The 26082-nt window shown below is 32.9% G+C and overlaps 1 protein-coding gene across 2 annotated transcripts; it reads right to left on the bottom strand.

The window, feature by feature from the left end:
• Positions 1-67: 67 nt before the first annotated feature.
• stat1a (signal transducer and activator of transcription 1a) lies at positions 68-22878 on the bottom strand. 2 transcript variants are annotated; one of them, XR_015521065.1, is made up of 26 exons: positions 22757-22878; positions 19786-19930; positions 18108-18258; positions 17890-17985; positions 16885-16974; positions 16724-16802; positions 15684-15775; positions 15433-15584; positions 13283-13441; positions 11634-11726; positions 11480-11539; positions 11275-11298; positions 10621-10708; positions 10475-10516; positions 7965-8048; positions 7777-7875; positions 7028-7163; positions 6304-6359; positions 6121-6212; positions 5680-5819; positions 5380-5568; positions 3872-3947; positions 3171-3240; positions 3051-3077; positions 1704-2122; positions 68-1235 (listed from the first exon to the last, which is right to left on the bottom strand). XR_015521065.1 is itself a non-coding variant. In NM_131480.1 (25 exon segments), coding segments are annotated over 24 exon segments (2250 nt in total). In that variant the 5' UTR covers positions 19914-19930; positions 22757-22834; the 3' UTR covers positions 1929-2095.
• Between the last annotated feature and the right edge of the window lie 3204 nt (positions 22879-26082).

Here is a 26082-nt window from a genome sequence, read left to right as displayed (position 1 = left end):
TAAGCAAATGTTGTGTATATTGTTATATATTTTCTTGTTATTGTGTGCAAAAAGAACCAGGCAACGATTTCAGATTTTCAGTTTTATTCTCAGCACATGAAGAAATGACAAGATTAAAACAAACAAACAATCAGAAATTCAGTGGCATCAACACAGAATGCATTGGTGTAAATGCAGCCTAAGCGTGTTCATGTCATGTAATAAGAATTTAAAAAACAGTTGATTTTATGTCTATAAGCACACATTTTAAGCGAATAAGCTCACGGATTGTTTTATTGTACAGTACGACGGACAAAGAGGCACGTTTACTTGAAGAACACCTCCAAAGCTGAGTGTGTGTGCTTGTTTTCTAGTGGGACACTATTGTTGAAGTATTGTAAATGGCGTTTTGTAATGTGTGTGTGTGTGTGTGTTTGTTTGTGCTTAACTGTTGAAAATTCGTTTAAAAAAACGAGCAAATGATTCACAAACAAAACTACAGTAGGTCATTATTCGTATCTAAATTGGTTTTACTTGTCGCACTTTAGCAATTTTGTGTAAATTGTTTTTCGTTTTTACAAAGAAAGCTGTTACTTTATTTTTAGCGGCGTTTGTTATGTACGGCTGCGAATGTATCGCCATGTTGTGAAATTGAACTTTGATTTCATTATTTAGTCATGTTGTGCTGTAGATGTTTGTTAGTACCTTTGTTCGAATTATATTCCACATTCGAAATACTATGTTAAATCAATAAAGGCTTTCAACAGTGCTTTTCGTCTGGCGTTTTTAAACGTTTATATTAATTTGTTTACAATATTTACAAAATATTGGCTTTGAAGATGTGGTTTTTGGTTGGTGACAAACGTTTTTAAGGTGCAATTTTTGAAGGCTTCTCCTAACAAAATTTAAAAATGTAAAATTTAACAAAGAAAAATGTTTCTCTGTTACACGCAACACCACAATCCAGTGCACAAGAAGAGAAAATAAAACTACACAGAGTACAAAAAAATAGATAATACTAAATGAAGCACCGGCAAGTTCGGCAAATGTAAAATTTATGTCTTTCACATATACAGAAACGGTGTTTAGGAGAGTGAAACACCTAACAGCTTACATGTTAAATCAGAATTTTCCTGAAATTCCTTTTGTGTTCTGGGTGAAACTGATACTAACACAACCTGGATTTATTTTTATTTTTTTTGTCTCAAATCATAAAGAAGGAACTTCAGAAATTCTTTACTTAAAGAAAACGAAGCCTATTTTAAGGACTGTTTTTAAATGCAATAATGATTTGCAGTTTAACAGTGAAAATCACATTAATGGGATTGCATTTTTTTTTCTGAAAATGTGTTTCCGTAAACTCATAACTTTTTAATTTCTCTTTTATAATACAGTAGAAATGATCAATATATTACATAAAAGACATACTATACATGAAAAAAAAGCTTTTGAACACAGATCATTTCTTTCTTGTTGTGTTATTGTAGCTGGTGGGTTTAACTGAGATGTGGGTTTTTTGGCTTTAGTTGTTTTATTCTTAAGATGTTTACAATATTTGCAATATTTGGTTTGTAAGGATTTTCAAACTGTTGGTCTGTGTCAAAAATGTCAAAAGGTGCAAATAGAAATATATTTTTCACATAAAATTAATTAAATAATAGCTTAACTGTTTAAAAGTACAGAATAGTCCTTAAAATAAGTTTCGTTTTCTTCATAAAAAATACAGAAGAACTTTTTTTTTTCTGAAATGTATCCAATATTGAGTTTCTTGTTTACTTTTTCTTTTCTTTTTACTTTTTTTTTACTTGGCATTGTAGAAAATTAAGTGCTACTTTAAATTAAGTGCTCTACGTTCATACAGAAAATCCCTGCCTAAAATGTTGCTTTTCTATTCTAGAATAAAAGCTGAGGTTATTGTAGGGTAAATTGGAGCTTTTTTTTTTTTTTTCTCGCTGTAGAATACTGGTGAATGAGATGATAGGTGAATACAGTGTTTTTTTTTCTTAACGTTAGCATGAAAAGGAGAGGAATAACATTCTTGCAGAATTCTTCCTTTTTCATTTGCATTATTGCAAAAAAACAGCGGGAAAAAACCCATTCGAGTCACTCGCGTTTTCTATGTCATTGTCATCAAGTCTGCTGGCTGTGAAAAGAAACAAAAATAATTAATGTTGATGAAATTTTATATATGCAGTTAAAGTAAGAATTATTAGCCCCCCTGAATTATTAGCCTCCTTGTTTATTTTCCCCATTTTCTGTTTAATGATTTTTATTAACACGTTTCTAAACATAATAGTTTTAACAAATCATCTCTAATAACGGATTTATTTTATATTTGCCATGATGACAGTAAATAATATTTGACTAAATATTTTTCAAGACACTTCTACACAGCTTAAAGTGACATTAAAAGGCTTAACTAGGTTAATTAGGTTAACTAGGCAGGTTAGGGTAATTAGGCAAGTTATTTTATAACGACGGTTTGTTCTGTAGACTATCAAAAAATATATAGCTTAAAGGGGCTAATAATTAATAATTAAGTTTTCAAAAATTAAAAACTGCTTTTATTCTAGGCCAAATAAAACAAATAAGACTCTTTCCAGAAGTTAAAATATTATCAGACATACTGTGAAAATTTCATTGTTAAACATCATTTGGGAAATATTAAAAAAAGAAAAAAAAGTTCAAAGGAGGGCTAATTATTCTGACTTCAACTGTATATATGTGAGTGTGTATATATATATATATGTGTGTGTGTGTTTTTATATATATATATATATATATATATATATATATATATATATATATATATATATATATATATATATATATATATATATATATATATATGTGTGTGTGTATATATATATATATATATATATGTCTATATATATATATATATATATATATATATATATATATATATATATATATATATATATATATATATATATATATATATATGTATATGTGTGTCTGTGTATATATATGCATATTAACATGTGTGTATATAAAGATGATAGATAGAGATAATAGTCATAATATTCTGACTATTCAATAACAGTACTTACCTCCAATTGTACAGTATCGAATCGATTCTAAAAATAAAGAGAAATTGACAAAATAACTTAACACTGAACTGTTACATTTAAATCCTTTCTGTAAATATATATATACATATATGTCCTTACCATGCGCTCCAGCTCGCCGTAGACCTCAGGTGACATTGGCATGAGGTTCTCGTTATATTCTTGTGGTTTCCTATATTTAGGAATTATAACGTTTAAAAAAAGTTTTTTTCAATCCAGTTTGCATGACAGTAATGTAAACCCCCCCACCCCCCCCCCCACCTCCAGTAGGTGGCGATATCACTGTGTAAGGAAACACTGTGTATGTGCACATACAGTCCTGTAATCCACCAATGTTGTTTGGTTATCAAGCACTCATGAATACTATAAACTTATACAAAAATAGGCTTTTTCGGTTGGCTCACTGAGACTTGTTTTCAAAAATGTCCACTTTGAAACCAGTTTGCATTTTTATGCTAAATTATTTAAATGAACCACCAGTGCCTGTAAATGTTCTGTTTTGAAACAAAATTTGTTTGTCAAGCAAAATTACATTTTATGAAGCATTTGGGTCTTACAGGACTGAATTTGATTGAACAATATGAACATACTTCTGAAACTTAAAGTTAAATCAAAGTTAAATGTATTTTGTTTTAAAAAAAAAGGTATTTAGGTTTCATAAATATGAGCTGTTTGAGAGTAATCATAGGTTTCATTTAGTACTGGCTAATACTGATAATAATACTGATAATTATAAAGAAACATTTCTCATTAAACACATTATTCAATGAGTATATTGTACATAAATTGAAGTATTGATTTACATTTCAGAGATGGAGATGAGAGTGGTGCTAATGTATCCCTCGTCTGCCTTCTTATCAACATCCATTGGTTCTTGCTCTGCAAAGCGATAAAAGAATGAGCAATTTATTATTTTCAGAATAAAAACAAACAAAAAAACAGACCCCTGGATCTAATAAAAATCTAAAGGACGTCAGTTGAGGCTGTCAAAACTTGCAAACATTAAATCTAGCAGATAATTTCCCCTACACCGAGGTCTGAAGGTCAACCTACATTTAAGTCTTCTCTAGCTAGCCATCATTAGCCTAGCAGCTAACTTAGGACAAGCTTATTCATGATGTCAATGTGCTAACAACATACTAATTCATGTTAATCATATGTTAAAAACCTCTTAACCATGTGATAAACAAGCTAGAAACATGTTCATTCAAACTAGAAACATCTGAATGCTAACAATAATAATAATTGCTAGGAAGCATAATAATGTGATTAAAAAAACTGAAACATGCTAATCCTTACTATCAACATGTTAGCCATTCAATATAACCTGTTTTCACATAACTGAACATTTATTACATGCTTGTTTATGTTAACAAGATACTTCTAAATGCAAAAATGTATGCCATTTGGTAACACACATGCTAATTTAAGCTAACAACATGCATGAACATGTTGGCCATGTGGTAAACCATGCCTAAACCAGGGCTTAATTTGTGCCGGATCATGCCTCATTTTACCTTTCCCCCTCCTCAAATCACACCCATACTCCCACCCCTCCCCCCTTCAATTTATTCTGCGCAACCAATACTAATTCGTAGGAAACTTGCTAATACAATAAACTAACCCCGTGGTAAAGCATGTTTGAAACATGCTAAACTATGCTTGCCACGTGGTAAAACATGTTGACTATTTCATAAAACACACTGATAAGATTATATTTTTATATCAACATGCTAAATAACATAACCTAATTAAACAATTTGAACGTGGTAAAACATGCTAATTCATGCTAACAAGATATATTCAACATGTTATAATTAAACTATTTGGACGTGGTAAAACATGCTTATTCATGTTAACAAGATATATATATTTAACATGCTAAGCATGTTAGCCATAAAAATATTATTAATTTGATCTAATAGCATAAATAAACATGTTGGCAATGTGGTAAAACATGCAAATTTGCAGGAAACCTGCTAATTAAACATATTTACCATGTGATAGAACATTCTTGCAACATGGTAATTCATGCTTGTAACATAAAACATTCTGACTGTTAAAACACATTGGAAACATGATAGCAGCATGCTTAAACACATCGGCCATTTTAGGAAACAATGAAATTTTTAACAAAACATGCTAGCAACATGCTAACTGACTTCCCTGAGTAAAACTTTTAAACTTCAAGCTTTTTCATCTTTAGTTTTCATCGCCAGTTTTGTCAAGAGATTTGACACGGCTAGTTTTCACACTTTAATTTATTACATTTATTCATGTATATAAAGATTTTTTTGTGATTGTTTCTTACTGTCAGTGGGCTTGGTGTAGTATTTCTTGAAGGCATCGTCTTTGGGAATCTGAGGATACAGGAAGCGCAGAGGGTTTTCGGGAACGTTGTCGGCGGCCATTACGCGGTAGTTTCGAATGATGTCAGGAAGTGAAACAGCGGAGAGCTCCTTCTTTGTGTACGGCTCCACGGAGCGAATCTGTGGATCCTCTAAACAAACACATAAAAAAGTTTGCGGTAAAAAAATCTGATACCAAAATGTTGTTTTGAAGTTCATTTATTTGATTGTGTTTTAAGTTATTGTACGCAGTGAGGTCTCACCATTTGCATCGTGTTCAACCCAGCTGAACGTAATGGCTCCGTCACGGTTGCTTTCACTGAAGCGCAGCAGAAACGTCCCTGGAGCTTTGTTGTTGAGCAGAGATTTAGTTCGATCTTTGGTCACAAATCCCATGATGCACCTGTGTGAGGCAGACAGGGTTAAAGTAATAGTCCTGTTTGTCCTTATGGCTATTTAAAAAAAAAGATGATTTAATTATTAATATATATATATATATATATATATATATATATATATATATATATATATATATATATATATATATTTATTTATTTTTTTAATTTATTTTTTTTTTTTTAAATATTTATATATATATATATATATATATATATTATATATATATATATATATATATATATATATATATATATATATATATATATATATATTATATATATATATATTAGGTTCCTACATCTTACCCATCATCCCACAGGCTCAGCAAATGTCTCTTTATCAGGTCAAGAACTGCTTCAATCCACAGCCAAAAGGTAAAGTTCTTTTCACTGCCAGACTGCATCAAACACCAGACTTAAATCAGATTATTTTTAAACCAGAAAGACTACTGCATTCAATATTGCTGACTAAACATAATGCATACAAACCTTACAGAATCGGTTCCAGGGAATCTGAGCTTCAGGATCCGATGCCGCTTTAGGACCTGCGGGACAAAATTCACATTTACACCTGGTGTTTGATCTGCTGTTTAAAACTAGCCTAGTGCATCGTCTGCTGTTAAAACACTAGCCTAGAACACAACCTAGTGTTAAAAACTAGCCTGGAGCACAACCTAGTGTTAAAAACTAGCCTACAGCACCATCTGCTGTTGAAAACTAGCCTAGAGCGCCGTCTGCTGTTAAAAATTGGCCTAGTACATTATCTGCTGTTAAAAACTATCTAGCGTGTCGTCTGCTGTTAAAAACTAGCCTAGAGCACAACCTGGTGTTAAAAACGAACCTACAGCACCATCTTCTGTTAAAAACTAGCCTAGAGCGCAGTCTGCTGTTAAAAACTAGCCTAGACCACAATGTGCTGTTAAAAAAACTAGCCTAGCGCATCGTCTGCTGCTAGAAACTAGCTTACAGCACCATCTGCACTTAAAAACATGCCTAGCGCATCGTCTGCTGTTAAAAACTAGCTTAGATCATCAAAAACTAGCCTTCAGTGCCAAGTTTTCAGCACAACTTTTTTTTTTATTATTGATCATTTGCACCAAATGATTTTGTATTTTTCACAGAAGCATGCCATCGTTTTTTTTTTATTTTTTTTTTTTTATTTTGTGAAATGCACAAATTGGGCTGGAAATGCAGCTAATTTTTTCATTCTCACCCAGCAGTTTATTTCCCAGCATGCTTAACTGTTCAGGATTAAGGCCTCGTTTGGTGATGGAGGAAAACTGCCAGCTCAGCACTTCCTGTAGCTGACCCCATGTGGCCGGTGGAGGAGTCACGAAAAAGGACAGGTTCTGGAGAGGACAAAAGGAGAAAATGGTTGAAACCATGTGTTGAGGTAAGATCAGATGTACTGCTAAAAGCTTTTTGAGAGCACCACTGTTCAAGAGGACGTACAACTGAAGAGATCTGTAGATTTATTTATGATTGTTTTAAATTAGGAATTATATTTTTAAATAAATTCTGCTATCTGCTCTTTGTCAGTTGTATTCATTAGTTTATTTCAATTAGCAGATTTATTGTGAACTCATTTTAATTTATTCAGGATTTTTTACTTCAGGTTTAAGTTAATTAAGTTAATTAAACTCCATTAGTTTTAGCATTAACTTTATCTGTCAATATTTTTGTATTTATTTACATATTACATGTAATATTTAGTTAAAAAACTCTTAATTGAATGCTTTTGACATTTTAGTTCAAATTTTTTTATCTATTTTTAATTTCATTGTAGTTTTATGTGTTTTAATATCTATTTTTCAACATTTTGCTCATTTTAAATATATAAGTTTATTTTTTGCATATAATATTTATACTTTCAGTTTTTGTTTCATTTCATAACTTCAATTAGGTTTTAAATGATGCATTTCAATTGTTGTTCATCTATTATCGTGAGGAAAGAGCATTTACCTTTGGTTCAGAGATCAGCATGTTGTACCACATAATGGACGCCCATCCACTGGGCAGCTGACTGACGTTGGAGATCACGACTATGGGCAGAGATGTTGTCTGAAGAAAGAAAGAGAAAATAACAAATCTAAAGTTTATGATTTGGTGGGAATTATTTAAAATTTGGTTATTTTAAAGGATTTTCTAACCTCAAAGTTAATGACCAACCCAGACCAGCAAAGCTCAGCCTCAAAGGTGATGGAGTGGAGCTCCTCTGTGACAATCAGCGGACCCTAAAAAGAGTTAAGCCAAAAATAACATTTAGATATGCGGAAAATTGCATTGAAATGTTGCACTTTGGACACTTGGAGCTTGTATTTTTCTGTGGCGTTGAGTTTAGCATCCTTGTTAGCATCTCCCATGTAGGAAATACATGTTTGAATCATATTTCATGTGAGGTAAGTAGAACCACCAATGTAAACCATGGTTTAAATTGGTGCCATGACCCGGGTAAGTGTAAAGAAGGCTGGCTAGTAGGAGTATGAGCTGCGCTAATGACTGATTCTAGAGGACGAAGTTAAGTCCATGTTAATTTACCAGCCTAGGTAAATACCTACATGGGAGATGCTCGTAGCTCATGGATAATGTCGAGGATGACTCTGAGACACTGAAAACAATATTAAAATGACCTGCTCGCTTGAAAAATCATGTGAATTTTTTTCCCCCATTTCCACTACAACAGCATTCTTAGACATCTTTAGAATTGATAAAAGTTCCCAAACAACTGTCAAACAAGAGTTTTGTAAGCATTTCAATGCTCATTTTTACTGGCATTTGACACTTATGTAAAGTCTCTGGTTCTACTAGCCGTTCTCAGACTAGTATATGAACTGGCTTTTCCAGCTTTATTAGCCTGCTGATTAGACTCCAGGCTCCAACGTCCTGAAGTCTGGGGGCTAGTGCAAATTCTGACGTCAACATAAACTCCTCTCACTTCAGGGATTCAAACTAGGACCGCACAATACTTGGAAATCATGCCATATTATTGTTGAGTATTGCGATAACGATATTGCTAACAATATATCTAACTTGCAAAATGCTATTCTTTATGCAATTTATCATGTTATGATCATACTAAAATAAAAAAAAGTACTAGATATCTTCCTGAGCTAATAAAATAAACAAAACTATGTCTTTGTGCATACATTTAAAAACACCACGAAATAGTGAAAACCTCAGCTGAGATAGTGATTCTTATTGACTGTTGTCATTTTTCTCTCTTGTCTCTTAGCATTAGTATTTACTTTCAGCTCTAGGTTTAAGTAACAGCCCCTACTGGAGAGGTGGGGATGTAGATATTAAAGGCACCATCTGATTGGACAAATTTGGATAAACAACAGATGAGTATTTCATATACTAGTGTTATCAAGATAATAATAATGTATCTATTGTTTGAGCAGTCCTAACTCAAACCAGCATTTGCAGAAGGGGAGGCAGGTAAATTAACTTGGATCTTACTGAGTTCTAGGATCAGTCATTAGCACACTTTGTAGAGAGAGGTTTACTCCTACTAGCCAGCCTCCATTACACTTACCGCCTTAAACCCCTCTGCTCTCTCCACTTCAAATAGTATTCCAATCAGTGTTTCAGTGAGATGGACATGCTATATAGGTCCACAGTTTCTAGTATTTGTGAGCCTCTTGAGAATGGGAGATAGGTGTACCAGCACAAATCTTACCAGCACATATTAGTTGACCTAAAGATTCTCTCTCATCCGGGTCACGGCACCAATTTAAAATATGGTTTACATTGACGGTTCTACTTGCCCCACATCAGACATAATTCAAACATGCATTTCCTACATGGGAAATGCTAACAAGGATGATACAGCAAAGGGAGGGTCTGGGTGAGTTAAGTTTCCCAGCACAAATCTTACTAGTTGACCTCCATAACACTTATCCACCTAAAAGCTCTCTCACACCTGGGTCACGGCACCAATTTAAACCTTGGTTTACATCAGTGGTTCTACTTGCCCCACTTTAGACATGATTCGAACATGCATTTTCTACATGGGAGATGCTAACATGGATGATACAGCAAAGGGAGGGTCTGGGTGAGTCAAATTTACTAGCACAGATTTTACTAGTTGGCCTCCATTTCACTTATCCACCTAAATACACTCTCACACCCGGGTCATGGCACCAATTTAAACCTTGGTTTACATTGGTTGTACTACTTTTACCACATCAAACAAGATTCAAACATGCATTTCCTACATGGCAGATGCTAACAAGGATGTTACAGCAAAAAGAGGGATTTTGTGAGTTAGGTTTACCAGCACATATTATACTAATTGGCCTTGTTACACTCACTCATCTAATGGCTCTTTCCCATTCGGGTCACTGCACCAATTTAAACTGAGGTTTACATTGATGGTTCAACTTGCCTCAGTCCAAACATGATTCGATTCAGCATTTCCACATGGGAGACAAGTATGCTAATGAGAATCCTTTCCAAAAGGGAGGGTCTGAGGGAGTGAGGTTTACACACACTAGCCAAGGGTTTATTTTAGGCCCTGTTGAATATTTCCAGCATTGTATTGTTGTGATGACATTCACTTTGCCACAATTCCCTGACCGTTGCTACAATTCCCAACCCTGTGTGCTACAGCAGAGGGGAAGCTTTTCTGTGAATTTTGACTCAATGAACAAACTCTCACCTCACTGGTTCTGTTTCCAGTAACTTTCCTCTCTTTCAATTGCTGTGAAGTAAAACAGAACAACATTACTTTGATATTAGACTACTTTTCTATTCTTTTCTACTGTGGCTGGTTCATTAAGCAAAAGGTTTTGTTTTTCATATTACCAGATGACGAAATTCTGCTGCCATTCCATTGGACTCCTCCATGTTCATCACCTTCATGGATGTTCCCAAGATGTTGAACATACGAAACCTAAAACAGAAGCATTAGTGGGTAAGCAGAATTTTGCTAGATTAAAATAAAGTGCTTTAAAACAAGATTAAGACATCTAAATTCTGTCATTGTTTACTGCCACCCAAAATATTTGTATCCGCTCGAAAAATATATATATTTTCTTCATTTTTAAGTTCATATTTTTGTGTATATAAAATGTCATTTAATTTAAATGCATAGTTCAGCTAACAAAAGTTCATTTATATCATATATATATATATATATATATATATATATATATATATATATATATATATATATATATATATATATATATATATATATATATATTTGTAAACACAAGATATTCAGAAAAATCTTGGGGAAAACTAGCCATTGACATCCATAACAGGAAGAAGTTATGAGAGAATTTTTTATTTTTTTTAAGAAGGTGAATTATGCCCTTAATTATTCTTACAGTGATTAAAATGATGCAAAAAAAATAGGACTACTTTTATAGTTTTTTTTTTTTTTTTTTTTTGTCATGACATAATTTCTAACCACCCCTTTAATAGTATAAAAATAGCAAATGATGTAGTACATACCCTTTTCGTTTTTCAACGATATCCCTGAAAGGCATAAAGAGACATGTTAACACAAGACCATACATAATACATTTGCAGTATTTCATAATGTAGGCTAAATCTAAAATTGATTTACATGAGTGACTCATTACGCAAGTACACAAAACCTGTATGCCTAAAAACCCTACATTAATGAATCTAAGTCAGGGTTTTGTTGAACACTCACTTATCAAATTGCACCTTCACCCGAACAGTGTGGTTAAATTCCGGAATTTTTACGAGCAGCCTGGAGGCAAGAAAATGCAATTCGTTATTCATCATCTGAAACAGGCCTCCACTTCCAGAGAAGTGTGAATAATCTGCCACGTGTTTACAGTTACCGTAATTTGAGGGTGAACAGAACTCCTGTCTTCAGCACTAAAGGTCTCTGCAGTTGGGTCGGCATGCATGGCTGTCTCTCCACTACCAAAGAGCTGAAAACACACAAATCATTCACTAGCAATGATTGTATTCACTTGTTTTTATGTGTATTTTGGAATATCTCATTAAAATTGCAAGATGAGAAAATATTTGAAAATTGGCATTAAAAAAAACATGCGCACAATTGAGTAAGGTTACATTTATATAAAAATTGTCCATTTCCTGCTAACATTTAAGCTTATACTTAAACGCTGCTAACATTTTTTGTTTTTACAAATATCAAATTCTGTACCAATCGGTACTCAAATTGAAAAACATAAATTTCCTCTTAACATTTAAGTGCATACCTAAACACCACTGATATTTTTGATTGACTTTTTTTAAATTTTCATTTTTAAAAAGTACCGAATTTGGTACCTATCCGTACTGAAATATTAAAAACATAAATTTCCTGCTAACATTTTAAACACATACTTAAACACCGCTGACGTTTTTGATTGACGTTTAAAAAATTGTTTTTTTAAGTTTTGAATTTGGTACCAATCGATACTGATATATTAGAAACATCTATTTTCTGCTAACATTTAAACGCATACTTAAACACCGCTGACGTTTTTAAATAACGTTTAAAAAAAATGTAGTTTTTAAAAGTATCATATTTGGTACCAATTGGTACTGAAATATTATAAACATAAATTTCCTGCTAAAATTTAAGCACGTACTTAAACAGCACTGACGTTTTAAAAAAAAATAGTTTTTAAAAATATGGAATTTAGTACCAATCAATACTGAAATATTAAAAACATCCATTTCTCGCTAACATTTTGAGCACATACTTAAACACCACTGACATATTTGATTGACGTTTTAATTTTTTTTTTAAGTATCAAATTCGGTACTGAAATATTCAAAACAATTCCATTTCCCGCTAACATTTAAGTACGTACTTAAACATAACTAATGTTTTTGATGGACATTTGTAAAATTTCAGTATCAATTGGTACTGAACTCAATACTTTTGACAATCCTACAACTGAATACGATTACCTTTATATACAATAAGAAAAGTGTGAAAATAAATGTAGTGATTAAATACAGCATTAACTGATCATGTGGTATGCGTGATGGGATGGCATTAAATGGACAAAACAGGACCGACCACATTATAAACCATCTGAAATGTAGCTTTGGTCAATCTCAAATCCCTCAGCCAAAGTCTGTCATCAAAATGGTCCAATATTATTACATCCCAGAACAATCTTGAGTGTCTACGCTCCAAAAGAGCGTTCTCACACCTTAAAAACACCACCATACGTTCATTTTGTTTTGTCTAAATCTTCTGAGGTGCAAGTTTACTATTAAATAAGAACAGTAGCTTCTCTTACTCTTAATTCCATTTTGCCTTTTGATATTTGTCGCCAGTTTATCAGGAAGTGACAATTTGTTCTAGTTGACTCATTGGATGGAAACTAAGCTGTATTAACAAATGTTTTATGTGATATTCCAGTTTTACACTTAACTCTAATTTGCCTTATTGATTGTAAACATAGACTATCTGTGAAACCTCCAGGAGTTTTTAGCAGTGGCGTAACAAGAGAAGGATTCTTACTTTGTGACAAGATTTTTGAGGTTTGACATGATCCTTTCTTCCAGAGAGATTTTGCTGCAGGTGATGGGATCTGTGCTGTATGACAACTTCTGCTCGAGCTCCAGGAGTTTCTTGAGCTGCTGTCTGCTCTGAAGCAGAGACTCTCCAAGAGAAGTAAACCTAAAAGGCGGCGCAACAAACAGAAACCTATGATATATGATTTTAAATATGTGACATGACTTAGAGGTTGTAAGGTGTAGTCATATTAGCAATGTTTGTAAGTATTGTGCGCGAAAAAATGGCTATGAAATGTACTTTTTCAAATATTTCCCAAGTACTGTTTAAAGAACTGTTTAAAAGTACAATTTTACAGGAGGGCTACTTTTTTTGTCTTCAACCATATATGCCTACTTTGAACATATTTATTATTGTCAATACAATATGTAAATACGGTCGATACTAAATCACTCAGGCCATTATTTGATACCCATGAAACCACAAACATTGTATAATAAGACATGCAGTGGTGTCTATGTACGCACGTCTTGTAAATAGGATTATTACTATAAAAAATTAAACAAAACCATGTAATCTCATGTAATTGACTAAATATGTAAAGCTTCTTGCATATTTTGGCTATTTATTTTCTAAACAAAAGCATGTTTGGGGCCTGAAACAAAAAACGTTTGAAAATGTGTTTGAAAGTCTGTGTTTTAAAAATTGCACCATCCTATGTTTTAAAAATGTAATTTTTCTGAAAGTGGCATTGTAACTTCGCCACCTACTGCCCTGGCATAATACAAATCTTTTTGTTGGTCTGTGTTCATGTCATGTCTTTTCAACGCAAAACTTAATTTTAACAAAATAGGCGCAAAGTCTAAAGCGCAGGGCGCAAAGTCATTAAGAGCGTGTCCAAATCAACTTTTGCTATTTTAAGGACGGAAAAATACGCTTTGTGCCGTGGCGCATGGTCTAACATGGTTGTGCTTATTCTCTTAATGAGTTGTGGGTGTGTTTTGAGAATAAACCAATCAGAGTCTCATCTCCCATTCCCTTTAAGAGTCATGCCATGGCACATTTGCTATTTACATGGCAACTTTGTAAGTGGAAAAACTGAATGCTTTGCTAGTGAGAAAACTGTTAAACAGATCATCTGCAACAACAAGGATAAAAAATGAGCCTCCTCCAATCGGCCTTAACTTTCACTTTCTTTTTCTCTCTTTTATGGATGAGAAACGATGTTGTGAGCACAGACATCCGTTAGCCTACATGATTAATTTAGTTTGTTAAGGTCAAAGATTTGTTTCAAAACTATTTCTAAATTCAGTTCTGATTTGCATCAAACAAATAAATGAACAATAAAAACGAAGTGTGTTCTTAGTTATATCCAAATACACCTGTTATGCTCCATATGGTCTAAAACCTGACAGGTGGACAAATCTAAGCTTGTTTTTATTAAAACAAATATTAAAAATGTACATACTAAATAATACTGCTAAGAATAATAATATTATACCAAAACAAATGGTCATGAATAAACTGAAAAAGTTATGGACATGGCCAGCAGAGCAGGGTAGAAGGAGGCGAGCGAACAACTGTTATCAATTAGCTCACAAAATGAGACACAAACCGTGAGGAGATGCATGATTTTATAGTCTACAAGGTTAAAATGCAAATAAATAAACAGTAATTTAATGCCCAGTTACATTTGTTATCCGTAATTTCATAAACACAAACACAATTTATATCATTGTAAAAATGATTGTGTTTACATTAACACTAAATGAGGACTTTTCTCTCATTCCCCGGGGCTGAATGCAGACTCAGTGCAGCAGGTCTCTTGCTCTGTCTATTTTAACCATTAGCCCTGCTGGTAATCTGGAGGATTTACACAGCAGCACGACGATGTGTCTAAATGTGAACGAACTCCTGATAAAAAATAAAGTCCGCCATTCTCCAATTTTCGTACTGCTCTCCCAACAAAAATGCTTGCAGCACACACACAACTTTGTTGTATCGGCCCTGACAGGATTGCGGGGAAAAACAAGCAACAAACCCTGTGGATCATTGAAACTAACACATACGACCCTTCATGAACAGCTAAATACTGTGTGCCGTGGGTCCATGGACGCGGTTAATATACGAGTAAATATGTGCTTTGCGTTTGTTACCAGTTCTGCAACTGATCCAGGCAGACGTTAGTTAGCCCGCCGATGCAAGCCATCTGTTGACGACGTTTCCATTCGACCAGTTCTGTCGAGATCAGCTCACAGATCACCGGTTCCACCAGGTTCAACACCTCGGACATCTGACTAATCGCCATCTATGTGGACACAGTCAAAACTCAATGCAACTCTTGCACATTGCTAATCAGTTAGCATTACAGGAACGATGAAGGAAAATGCATCAGCGGTGTTCTCACTATTCTCTTATCATTGAGTTTTACAAACATGGCGTGGATCATCAGTTTCTCGCGGTTCAGGTCCTCCTTTGAAATGGTGCCATTGAGTTCGTCTGTTGAACAAATGTGCAATCAAAACCGAGTAACAATAAAAATACATAATTTTAAGTAATAAATATAAAAAATAATATCCCTTTCTAGATTTGTTGGGGGAAAAATGGACCGTTCCGACCTGACATGGTTGTTACAATACTGATTTTCTAGGCTAGTTGTGACTTATGCTGGGCTCACGCCAAACACTCACTCGCTCTAGTTTACTCGCAGAACGTTTTTTCCATCATGGATATGTCTTGCTTAAGTTTGTGGGAAATGCGAGCATCATTTTTACAGCACGGTGTTACATTTTCCTCTATTTGTGCGTTTGCATCGACTCCATGTAAATTACTTGCGCGAATGCTTAATACTACATTTGGTGTAAAACGTTCCAATGGTGATCGTCAAGTTTCCGCTAATTATGTAGGCAAAATTGAGATTCTCATCTAGTCAGGGTTTGTTCACATTCCATGTTTTTTTTTTCTAGTGACAATATCGAATATCTATACTTGTTGGAAGAAAATAGCTAATTCTACCTTAACATTTTAGCAGATTTTGCAAATAAATAAAGCCAAGTTCAATTTCTTTACTAGTTGAAAAAGATGGCTAGCTCTTTCTTGAAGCGCATTGATATTTATCGTGATTAAGTAAATTTTCGCTAAATTATTGAGTTTCTACATGATGCAAAAAAATAATAATTTAACATTATTGGACAAATTCTCAAAAGCTAAATAAGCAATAGAGAGTTTCTATCGCAAGTAAAACAACGTAAGAAAAACAAAATTAACATAACGCATTACCTACCATAAAAAGTGACTACAGTAAAAGTAATTAAACTACTTACTTATTTTGACTCAATATTGTAATGCATTACTTTCTAAAGTAACTTTCCCCAACATTGCTGATGACAGAACTTTTTTTTTGAGTAGTAAATCATTCAGATGTTTTCAAAGAAAGCATGTTGTTACCTCTGCTTTGGTAAGTTTTATTCTTGAAGTCGTATTCATCTTGCAAATCTTCCAGATTTTTAATGGTTTGCTCAGCGTCCTGAAGGGAAATCAGAAAGAATATTCACACAACTTGACTGGAATAATTAAACACGTCTTATATTTGCCACAATGTTTATTACCTGCACTTTATTCTTTATGTCTTTCACCCTTGCGTCCATTTCACGATTTTTCTCCACAATCATGTCCTGTGTGGGGTTCGGTGTTGGACTCTGCAATATTATACAAATGACTCATTTTGTGTCACTATATAGTAAAACATCACGCCAGAGAAAAAAAAGGATCATACGGTTTTGGAACATAACTATGGTGAGTACATGAGTTTGTCAAGGTTTTAAAGTTTTTTAGGGGAGGTTTCAGCTTTAGTTGGGATAGAATAGTGGAGGACAGACAGGAAAGCTTTGGGAGCTAAGATAAGGAATGGATCGGCATAGAACCTCGAGCCGGAATTCGAACTCGGGTCGCCATGAGCATCATGATCTTATATGTCAACACACTTAACCACTAGGCTGTTGGCGCCAACAAACAGTTGACTTTTACTATTGTAAATCAATTCAGGCATTTTTAGCTTAGCTTAGCATAGGTCATTGAATCTGATTAGACCATTAGCATCTTGTTTCACAATCAAGAAATTTGATACTTTTCCTATACATAAAGCTTGACTCTACTATGTACCAAGACAGACAAAAAAAAAATGAAAAGTTGCTATTTTCTAGGTTGATATGGCTATGAACTATAATCTCATTCATTCATTCATTCATTTTCTTGTCGGCTTTGTCCCTTTATTAATCTGGGGTTGCCACAGTGGAATGAACCGCTAACTTATCCACCAGGTTTTTAAGCAGCGGATGCCCTTCCAGCCGCAACACATCACTGGGAAAAACTATTATCTTATTCTGCTGTAATAATTAAGGAACTTTGCTGTTGTACCATGGCTATACTTTTAAGCGGGATGCTAACAGCCTAATCTATTTCAATGATCTATGCTAAGCTCAGCTGACAAGATCGGCTGAATGGATTCACAAATGGTCAAACTCAACTGTTTAACTCTATGTGCCTATTTTCCAAGCAAAAGTTGGGTTTCTTGAAGGTTTTGGTGGTAAAGTTGGTGCTGGAGATCAACTGACCTCTGACATTCCAGCAATGGCTATAATCTTTCTTTCCTCGCGAAGGTTTCTGCTGATGATCATCGCCATTGAAACAGGATTGTCTTGGAAGAGGTTCTGGAAAATAAGATTTTGATAAGTCATTTGCATTTGGCAAGCTGTTTTTCTGATCTGTTCATTGCTTAATGACATTAGTGGCTCAGAGGCTAACAGAAAATGGTCATGTGGTCAACAGGCACCTGCAAGTTCCTCTTGAACTTGCGGATGTTGTGTTGGTTTAGGAAGTCTTTCTCCATCACGAAGCGACTGTGTTGGTGATCCAGCTGAGTCAAAAGATCATGAAACCTCACCGTGGCCAGAGACTCGTTCTCCACATTTGCGACATGGTCCCTTTGGGGAACGGAGAAGTGTTAAGACAATATATTACGACAATATTTTTGATACAATTGCTGTTTTTTTTTTTTATCAAGCCCCCCTGTATATTTTTCCCCCGATTTCTGTTTATTGAAAAGAAGATTTTTTTCAACACATTTCTAAACATAATAGTTTTAATAACTTATTTCTAATAACTGATTTATTTTATCTTTGCCATGATGATAGTAAATAATATTTGACTAGATATTTTTCAAGATACCAGAATTCAGCTTGAAGTGACATTTAAAGGCTTAACTAGGTTAATTGGGTTAACTAGGCAGGTTAGGGTAATTAGGAAAGTCATTGTATAATGATTGTTTGTTCTGTAGACAAAAAAAGTAAAGTTCTGTAAAAAAGATATAGCTTAAAGGGGCTAATAATTTTGACCTTAAAATGATTTTTGAAAAATTAAAAACTATTTTTCTTTTCTAGCCGAAATAAATCAAATAAAACTTTCTCCAGTAGAAAAAATATTATCAGACATACTGTGAAAATTTCCTTGCACTGTTAATCATCATTTGGGAAATAAAATAATAATAATAAGGGCTAATAATTTTGACTTAAACTGTAAATTTATTTACAAACCATTTACACACAGTAGTCTTCATTCGAAGTGAATTAAAATAGTTTTTCAAAACTGTCCTAGGACAAGAATGGGATGGGTTTCGTTATATATATATATATATATATATATATATATGAGCAATATCACATGATTAGCAGTGCGATATGGCTGTATATCGGCACAGGTGGGAAGTGTGCGATGCTTTAGTGCCCCCACCAGTGCCGATATACAGCCATATCGCACTGCTACGAGTTTGATATTGCATTTATACAACAGTTTGACGGCATAATTGTGTATATAAAAACAAAATCAAACATGGAGAGTCTCAAAATCCCTTTTGTATGAGGAACTACTTTCTTTCACATTGGATTCAAATCATAAGCTGACAGTTATTAAAACAGTTAAAAGCATCTTTTAAACTTTAGATCTGTAGTGTCTGCTTTTTGCTGGCTGTATGTGTGCGGAGTAATACACAAAGGGTAAAGAGGCTGTAGGAGTTCTGATATTGCAGAATATCGCACGGCTATCAGCCAATCAGATTTGAGAACCAGACAGAACTGTTGTGTGTTTGTGTGTGTGTGTGTGTGTATATATATATATATATATATATATATATATATATATATATATATATATATATATAAAATACATTATAAATATTTAAAGTAATATTTGATATTTTATTACCTTTATTAGTATTTTAGTTATTATGTATGTATGTATGTATGTATATATATATATATATATATATATATATATATATATATATATATATATATATATATATATATATATATATATATCATATTTTTAAAATGTATTTAAAAAATTTACACTTCTAATAATATTTATTTAACAGAGTTTGTTCAGATTAGACAGCAGTTGTTTAGCAATGTGGTTTAATATGGTTTTTAAAGTTAAAGGAGGCACAAAATCACCAGTCGTGGCTTTCTATCCAGCTGCTGAGATATTGTCGGATGGCCATGGGAAAGTTGTCGTCGTACAACTGGTCCACCTGCTCCAAAAACTTTGGATCCAGCTGCTGAAGCTCCAACCACTGAGTCATTGCTGCGACTGTGTGGGCTGAGAGTTCAAATCGATGAGCAAGTGTGTAGGAATTGACGACTTCATAATCAAGACAACTTTTTTCATTTTTTTTTAGAAATCCCAGTAAAATAAGAACAACAGATGTGTCAACAAAGATAAGCAAGGTACAAAATCTCTGTTAAGGTGTTTTGAGCTTGTGTGCTGTGTGTTGTAACCTTGTAAACATTTTGCAAGAATATTATATGCATAGCAAAACAACAAATATGAATACAATGTATTTCGTTTTTGCATAAAACAATATATTTTGTGATGCGATTATTTTTACATTGAAAATGCAACAAAAAAAAAACTTTCTTGTAGTGCAAAAGGCTTTTTAGTATAGTGATAGTGCTTGTAAATCTTTATTATTATTGTTATTACTATTTAAAAATTAAGTTGTAAATAAATTATTTATACATTTTATATAGCTACAATTGAGACATTTAACATAACATGTAGGGTCCATTTAGGCTAAATTGTTTTTATATATCTGTATTATTATTATTATAATTATAAATTTAAAAATATTGTGTTATTATTAAACATTTTATACAATTCATATACCTACAATTGAGATATTAAACATTATAGGTAGAGTCCATTTTGACTGAATTGTTTTATGTATCTTTATTACTACTATTATTATCATTATTATTAATTTAAAAAATAAATGTTATTATTAAATATTTTATACATTTTATATACCTACAATTGAGACATTAAATATTAAAGGTAGGGCCCATTTTGGCTGAATTGTTTTTACGTGTCTATATTATTAATAATAATAATAATAATAATTTTAAAGTTATGTTATTATTACATATTTTATATACCTACAATTGAGTCATTAAATATTATAGGTAGGGTCCATTTTTGGCTGAATTGTTTTTATATATCTATATTATTATTATTATTATTATTATTATTAATTTTAAAAAGATATTTTATTACTAAGTATATTATACATTTTAGATACCGACAATTGAGACATTTAACATTATAGGTAGGGTCAATTTTGGCTGAATTGTTTTTTATATCTATATTATTAATATTAATAATAATAATAAAAAAATATGTTATTAAATATTTTATACATTTTATATACCTACAATTGAGACATTAAATATTAAAGGTAGGGCCCATTTTGGCTGAATTGTTTTTACGTGTCTATATTATTATTAATAATAATAATAATAATTTTAAAGTTTTGTTATTATTACATATTTTATATACCTACAATTGAGACATTAAATATTATAGGTAGGGTCCATTTTTGGCTGAATTGTTTTTATATATCTATATTATTATTATTATTATTATTAATTTTAAAAAGATATTTTATTACTAAGTATATTATACATTTTAGATACCGACAATTGAGACATTTAACATTATAGGTAGGGTCAATTTTGGCTGAATTGTTTTTATATATCTATATTATTATTATTATTATTATTATTATTATTATTTTAAAAAGATATTTTATTATTAAGTATATTATACATTTTAGATACCGACAATTGAGACATTTAACATTATAGGTAGGGTCAATTTTGGCTGAATTGTTTTTTATATCTATATTATTATTAATAATAATAATAAAAAAATATGTTATTAAATATTTTATACATTTTATATACCTACAATTGAAATTTAAAACATTATAGGTAGGGTACATTTAGGCTGAATTGTATTTATATTTCTGTATTATTACTATTATTATTATTAATAATAAAAAAATTGTGTTATTATTAAATATTTTATATACCTACAATTGAGATATTAAACTTTATAGCTAGGGTTCATTTTGACTGAATTGTTTTATATATCTACATTATTATTAATCTTAAAAAGATATGTTACTATTAAGTATATTATGGATTTTATATATACCCACAATTGAGACATTTAACATTACAGGTAGAGTACATTTAGGCTGAATTGTTATATATATATATATATATATATATATATATATATATATATATATATATATATATATATATATATATATATAGTGTTAATATTAAATATTTTGTACATCTTATATACCTATTATTGAGATATTAAACATTATAGGTAGGGCCCATTTTGACTGTATTGTTTATATATATATATATATATATATATATATATATATATATATATATATATATATATATATATATATATAATTAATAATAATAATAATATTTTTTTTAATTTATATTTTTAAATCTATTATAAATATATATAATACATATATAAAATATTTAATACATTTACTTTAAACATCACAGGTAGTGTCCATTTTGGCTGAATTGTTTTAATATATGTTTAGTATTATTATTATTATTATTATTATTATTATTATTATTATTATTAAGCCTCCTACTACTACTACTAACTGTTTATATGTATTTGCTTTGTCCCGATTCACACAGCTTGCACAAACATGTGGGTGGGCGTGTTTTAAAATGAACAAGACGTTTTATGTTTACAAGAAGTTTTATTTCTAATGCATAATAATAATAACTATAAAGTTGTGTTGAACGTTATTATTGTTACTGTTATAAAATTACAATTTATGAAAACACGATATTGATTTGTAAATCGTCCACATGTTATGGCTTGTTTGACTTTCTAATGTACAATATTTTAGTCATTTTCCTTTGCTTTTCTATAATACATGCTTAAATACCAAGCGAAATATTAGGATTACATGTACTTTTATCATAACAATACGACGCATTGATCCAACATAAGCAAAACCCCCTGTAAGTTGATCTATCAAGCAGAAAAAAACATGAATGCGGAAATCAAAGTTATTATTTAGGTACTCACCCTCAAATGTTATCCGAATACGGTACAGTGAGATTCCGCAGGTATATGTTTAATTTGTCACATATAGCAGCAAGATAAGACGGAAGAACAGGCCTGTTCCCTGTTTTTGTCGATTTGTTATTGACTTTACAGTAGATGTCCGACGACTCCTACGTGTGGATCTTGCCTGCGTGTTTGAGTGACAGCTGCGTGAGCCAATCAGGGAGCGAAATGCTGTTTGTTGCGAACAAACAGCCAATCAGCGCGACTGGGCGTCTGTCATGACGCAGTGTGGAATTTTGTGCCTGACACTGTAGCGTTGATCACGTGATTTATAAGAAACTGAAACTTCTTGGCACAGCAGAAAAAGATGCTTATTTTATCAACCGTTAAAAATTGATATAGGAATCCATGTTAGGATCTGTTTTATGGTGTGTTTAAGAAAATACCTGCATAAGTGACGCATTTTTATTAAAACCCGTTCGGCCTTTTAAGGTAAGGTTCTGAATGAAAAAAAACAAAAACAACTTGCATCTACAACGATGCAGGCATCGTGTGTTTTTTCCTTCAGAAATGTTCTCTCATTGTCTTTATGACTGAGTTTCTTCAGGGGTTGCCACAGCGAAGTGAACAGCTAACTTATCCAGCATGTTTTACGCAGCGAAACCCAGCACCGGGAAACACCCATACTCTCCCACATTTACACCAACACATACACTACCACTAATTAAACATATTCAATTCATCGTTCAATTTTAGCTTATTCAATGATTTAAGATGTCTTTGGACTGTGGGGGAAACTGGAGCACCCAGAGGAAACATACGCCAACATGGGGAGAACATGCAAACTCCACACAGAAATGCCAACTGACCCAGCCGGGACTCGAACCAGGGACCTTCTTGCTGTGAGGCGACAGCACTACTACCGTGTCTACTTCTTTAAAAATCTATCTCTTTATTTTTGTTGTTAACATGTTTTTTATGTTGGCTTGAGAAGGGTTGCTATATCTTTGCCAACTGATCCGACTTTTGGTTTTTTCGAAAACTGTCCTGGAAAATTCTGAAAAAACCCCATAGACTTAACATTGGATCAAACTTTGTGACCTCATACCTTTGCGCCAGACTGTCATGCAGACTTAAGGATGGGCTCCTTTAACTTAGTCGACCAATCTGCCAATCACTGATGACCTTTCAATTTATTGGCCATACCCTAGCAACCACTTACAGCACCTTAGCAACTGTCCCATAGACTTCCATTGTAAAAAAAACTGCCCTTTACTTAACATTGGACATACTAACAACATACAAGGCATACTAGCAATATACTAATCCATACTAGAAACATACAAACAAACATACTAATCAGACTACCAATATAATAATCCATACTAGAAACATACTAAACATACTAGTATTATACTAATTCATACAAATAGCATACTAGCAACATGCTAATTCATACTAAATGCATGTTAACAACATACACTTTATACTAGAGACATGCTAGTAACATGCTAATTTATACTAGAACCATGCTAACAACATGCAAACCTACACTAGAAACATGATAGCAACATGCTAATTGAAACTAGAACAATGATAATTTATGTTAGCAACTGACTAGCAACCACTCAGAACACCTTAGGAACCACACAGAACACCCTAGCAACCGTCTAGCAATGTCTTAAAAACCACCTAGAACATTCTTGCAACCGCCTAGCAACCTCTTAGTAACCAATTAAAACACCCCAGTAACCACCTAGCAATGCTTTAGCAACCACCTAGAACACCTTAGCAACCACTAAGAACACCCTAGAAATGCCTTTGCAATTGCCTAGCAACCACTCAGAACACCCTAGCAACATCTTTGCAACCACACAAAACACCCTAGCACTGCCTTGGCAACCACCTAGACACATCGAGCGCACCTTGTCAAACACCACCAAACCACCACCCCCCTGACTTTGACCAATGTGAGGAGAGTTTACTCACAAGTGACTTGTTTTAGCTCTTTTGGTCCGTTTAGAAACAACTGAATCGATTCACAGGTGTGAAAGCACCTATAGAGTCCCAAAGTGTAGCTTAAACCGTTATAAGAAATCCTTTGTACCTGTTTCAGTGGGTTTATTTACCAAGAGTCTATCTTAATTAGCATTATACATTTTGTAAATGCTGTATTTTGTATTGTTTTCATTGCTTGTTTTATGGAATGTCTTCAGCAATATGGTGATGCCCATAACAAATGTCCTGTCAAGGACAATACTTACTACTACAGTAATTTAAACTTTCAAACTTTCAAACTAAACTTTCTCAAGCCACCATACAGTTTGTCTGTGAACTTTACTTTTCTAGTTGCACTTACTCCCCTCTCTGGTTCCGCCCAATTAGTATTAATAATCTGCAAGTTATTCTAAAACCAGTTGCTTTAAACCTGAGTAAAACTCATTGTTAAACTTTTTAAAAATAGTTTTATGGTAGCTAATATCATAGATTATATTATAAAACCTGCAGCAAAATATAACATTTCTAAGTGCACTCATTGTCCTGGGGACTGGCTTCTACTGTTATTGCCTCACAGGGCCTCCGTCACTCTAGGGAGCCTTAGAGAACAAAATAAAACAGGTCAGGCTTTTCTTCCATTGAACATGGGTTTGTTGATTTTGAGCACCCTAATTTTCTCCACATGCTTGGAATGGTGTCAGTGGTGTCATGGTGGTTAGGAAGGGACAACACTGAAGAGGTCCTTTGAGGACACATGAAATGAACTCCTCAGAGACATCAGTAACAGACATTTTACTTGATATCATGGATCAACACTACAACATAAGTTCAAACCATACAATCTATGCAGTCTCTAGACAAACGGCTAATAGGCTAACTAATAAAACAAGAACACAAGATGCTCGCATTTATGTAGTTGATATTCCAGCAATGTCTAAAAACAATTAAACGAGTATTTAAGGATTATTTGTACATTTATTAATTGTGACAAGTTACAGTAACAAAGAGGCTTACCTATCCCAATCAATCATCAGCTACCAATATACTATGAACCAACTGCAGAATTCCTAAAGTCTGTTGTTTCGGACGTCATGTTGAGTGAGTTTCTGGGTCAGCGTTCTTGTTTTTGGGTCACTGGGGGATAAGCGACTTTATATAAATAATCAACTATACAACCCCCTTTGACATTAATTTAAAACCTAAAAGTACTTTTTGCAATTTGTACATTCAGATATCACTCCGTTAAAGCCCTTCAGGTCATCTCTATGCTCAAATGCATTCACATGGGGAAGCCTTATACCTTCACAAAGAAACCCTTGTCACATTGCTACCACTTTTTGTCCCTG

This window comes from Danio rerio, chromosome 22 (assembly GCF_052040795.2).
Source record: "Danio rerio strain M-AB ecotype USA chromosome 22, GRCz13ab, whole genome shotgun sequence".
Classification (NCBI taxonomy): Eukaryota; Metazoa; Chordata; class Actinopteri; order Cypriniformes; family Danionidae; genus Danio; species Danio rerio.
The sequence above is the reverse complement of the archived record's forward strand: the minus strand, read 5'-3'. Positions and strand labels throughout refer to the sequence as shown.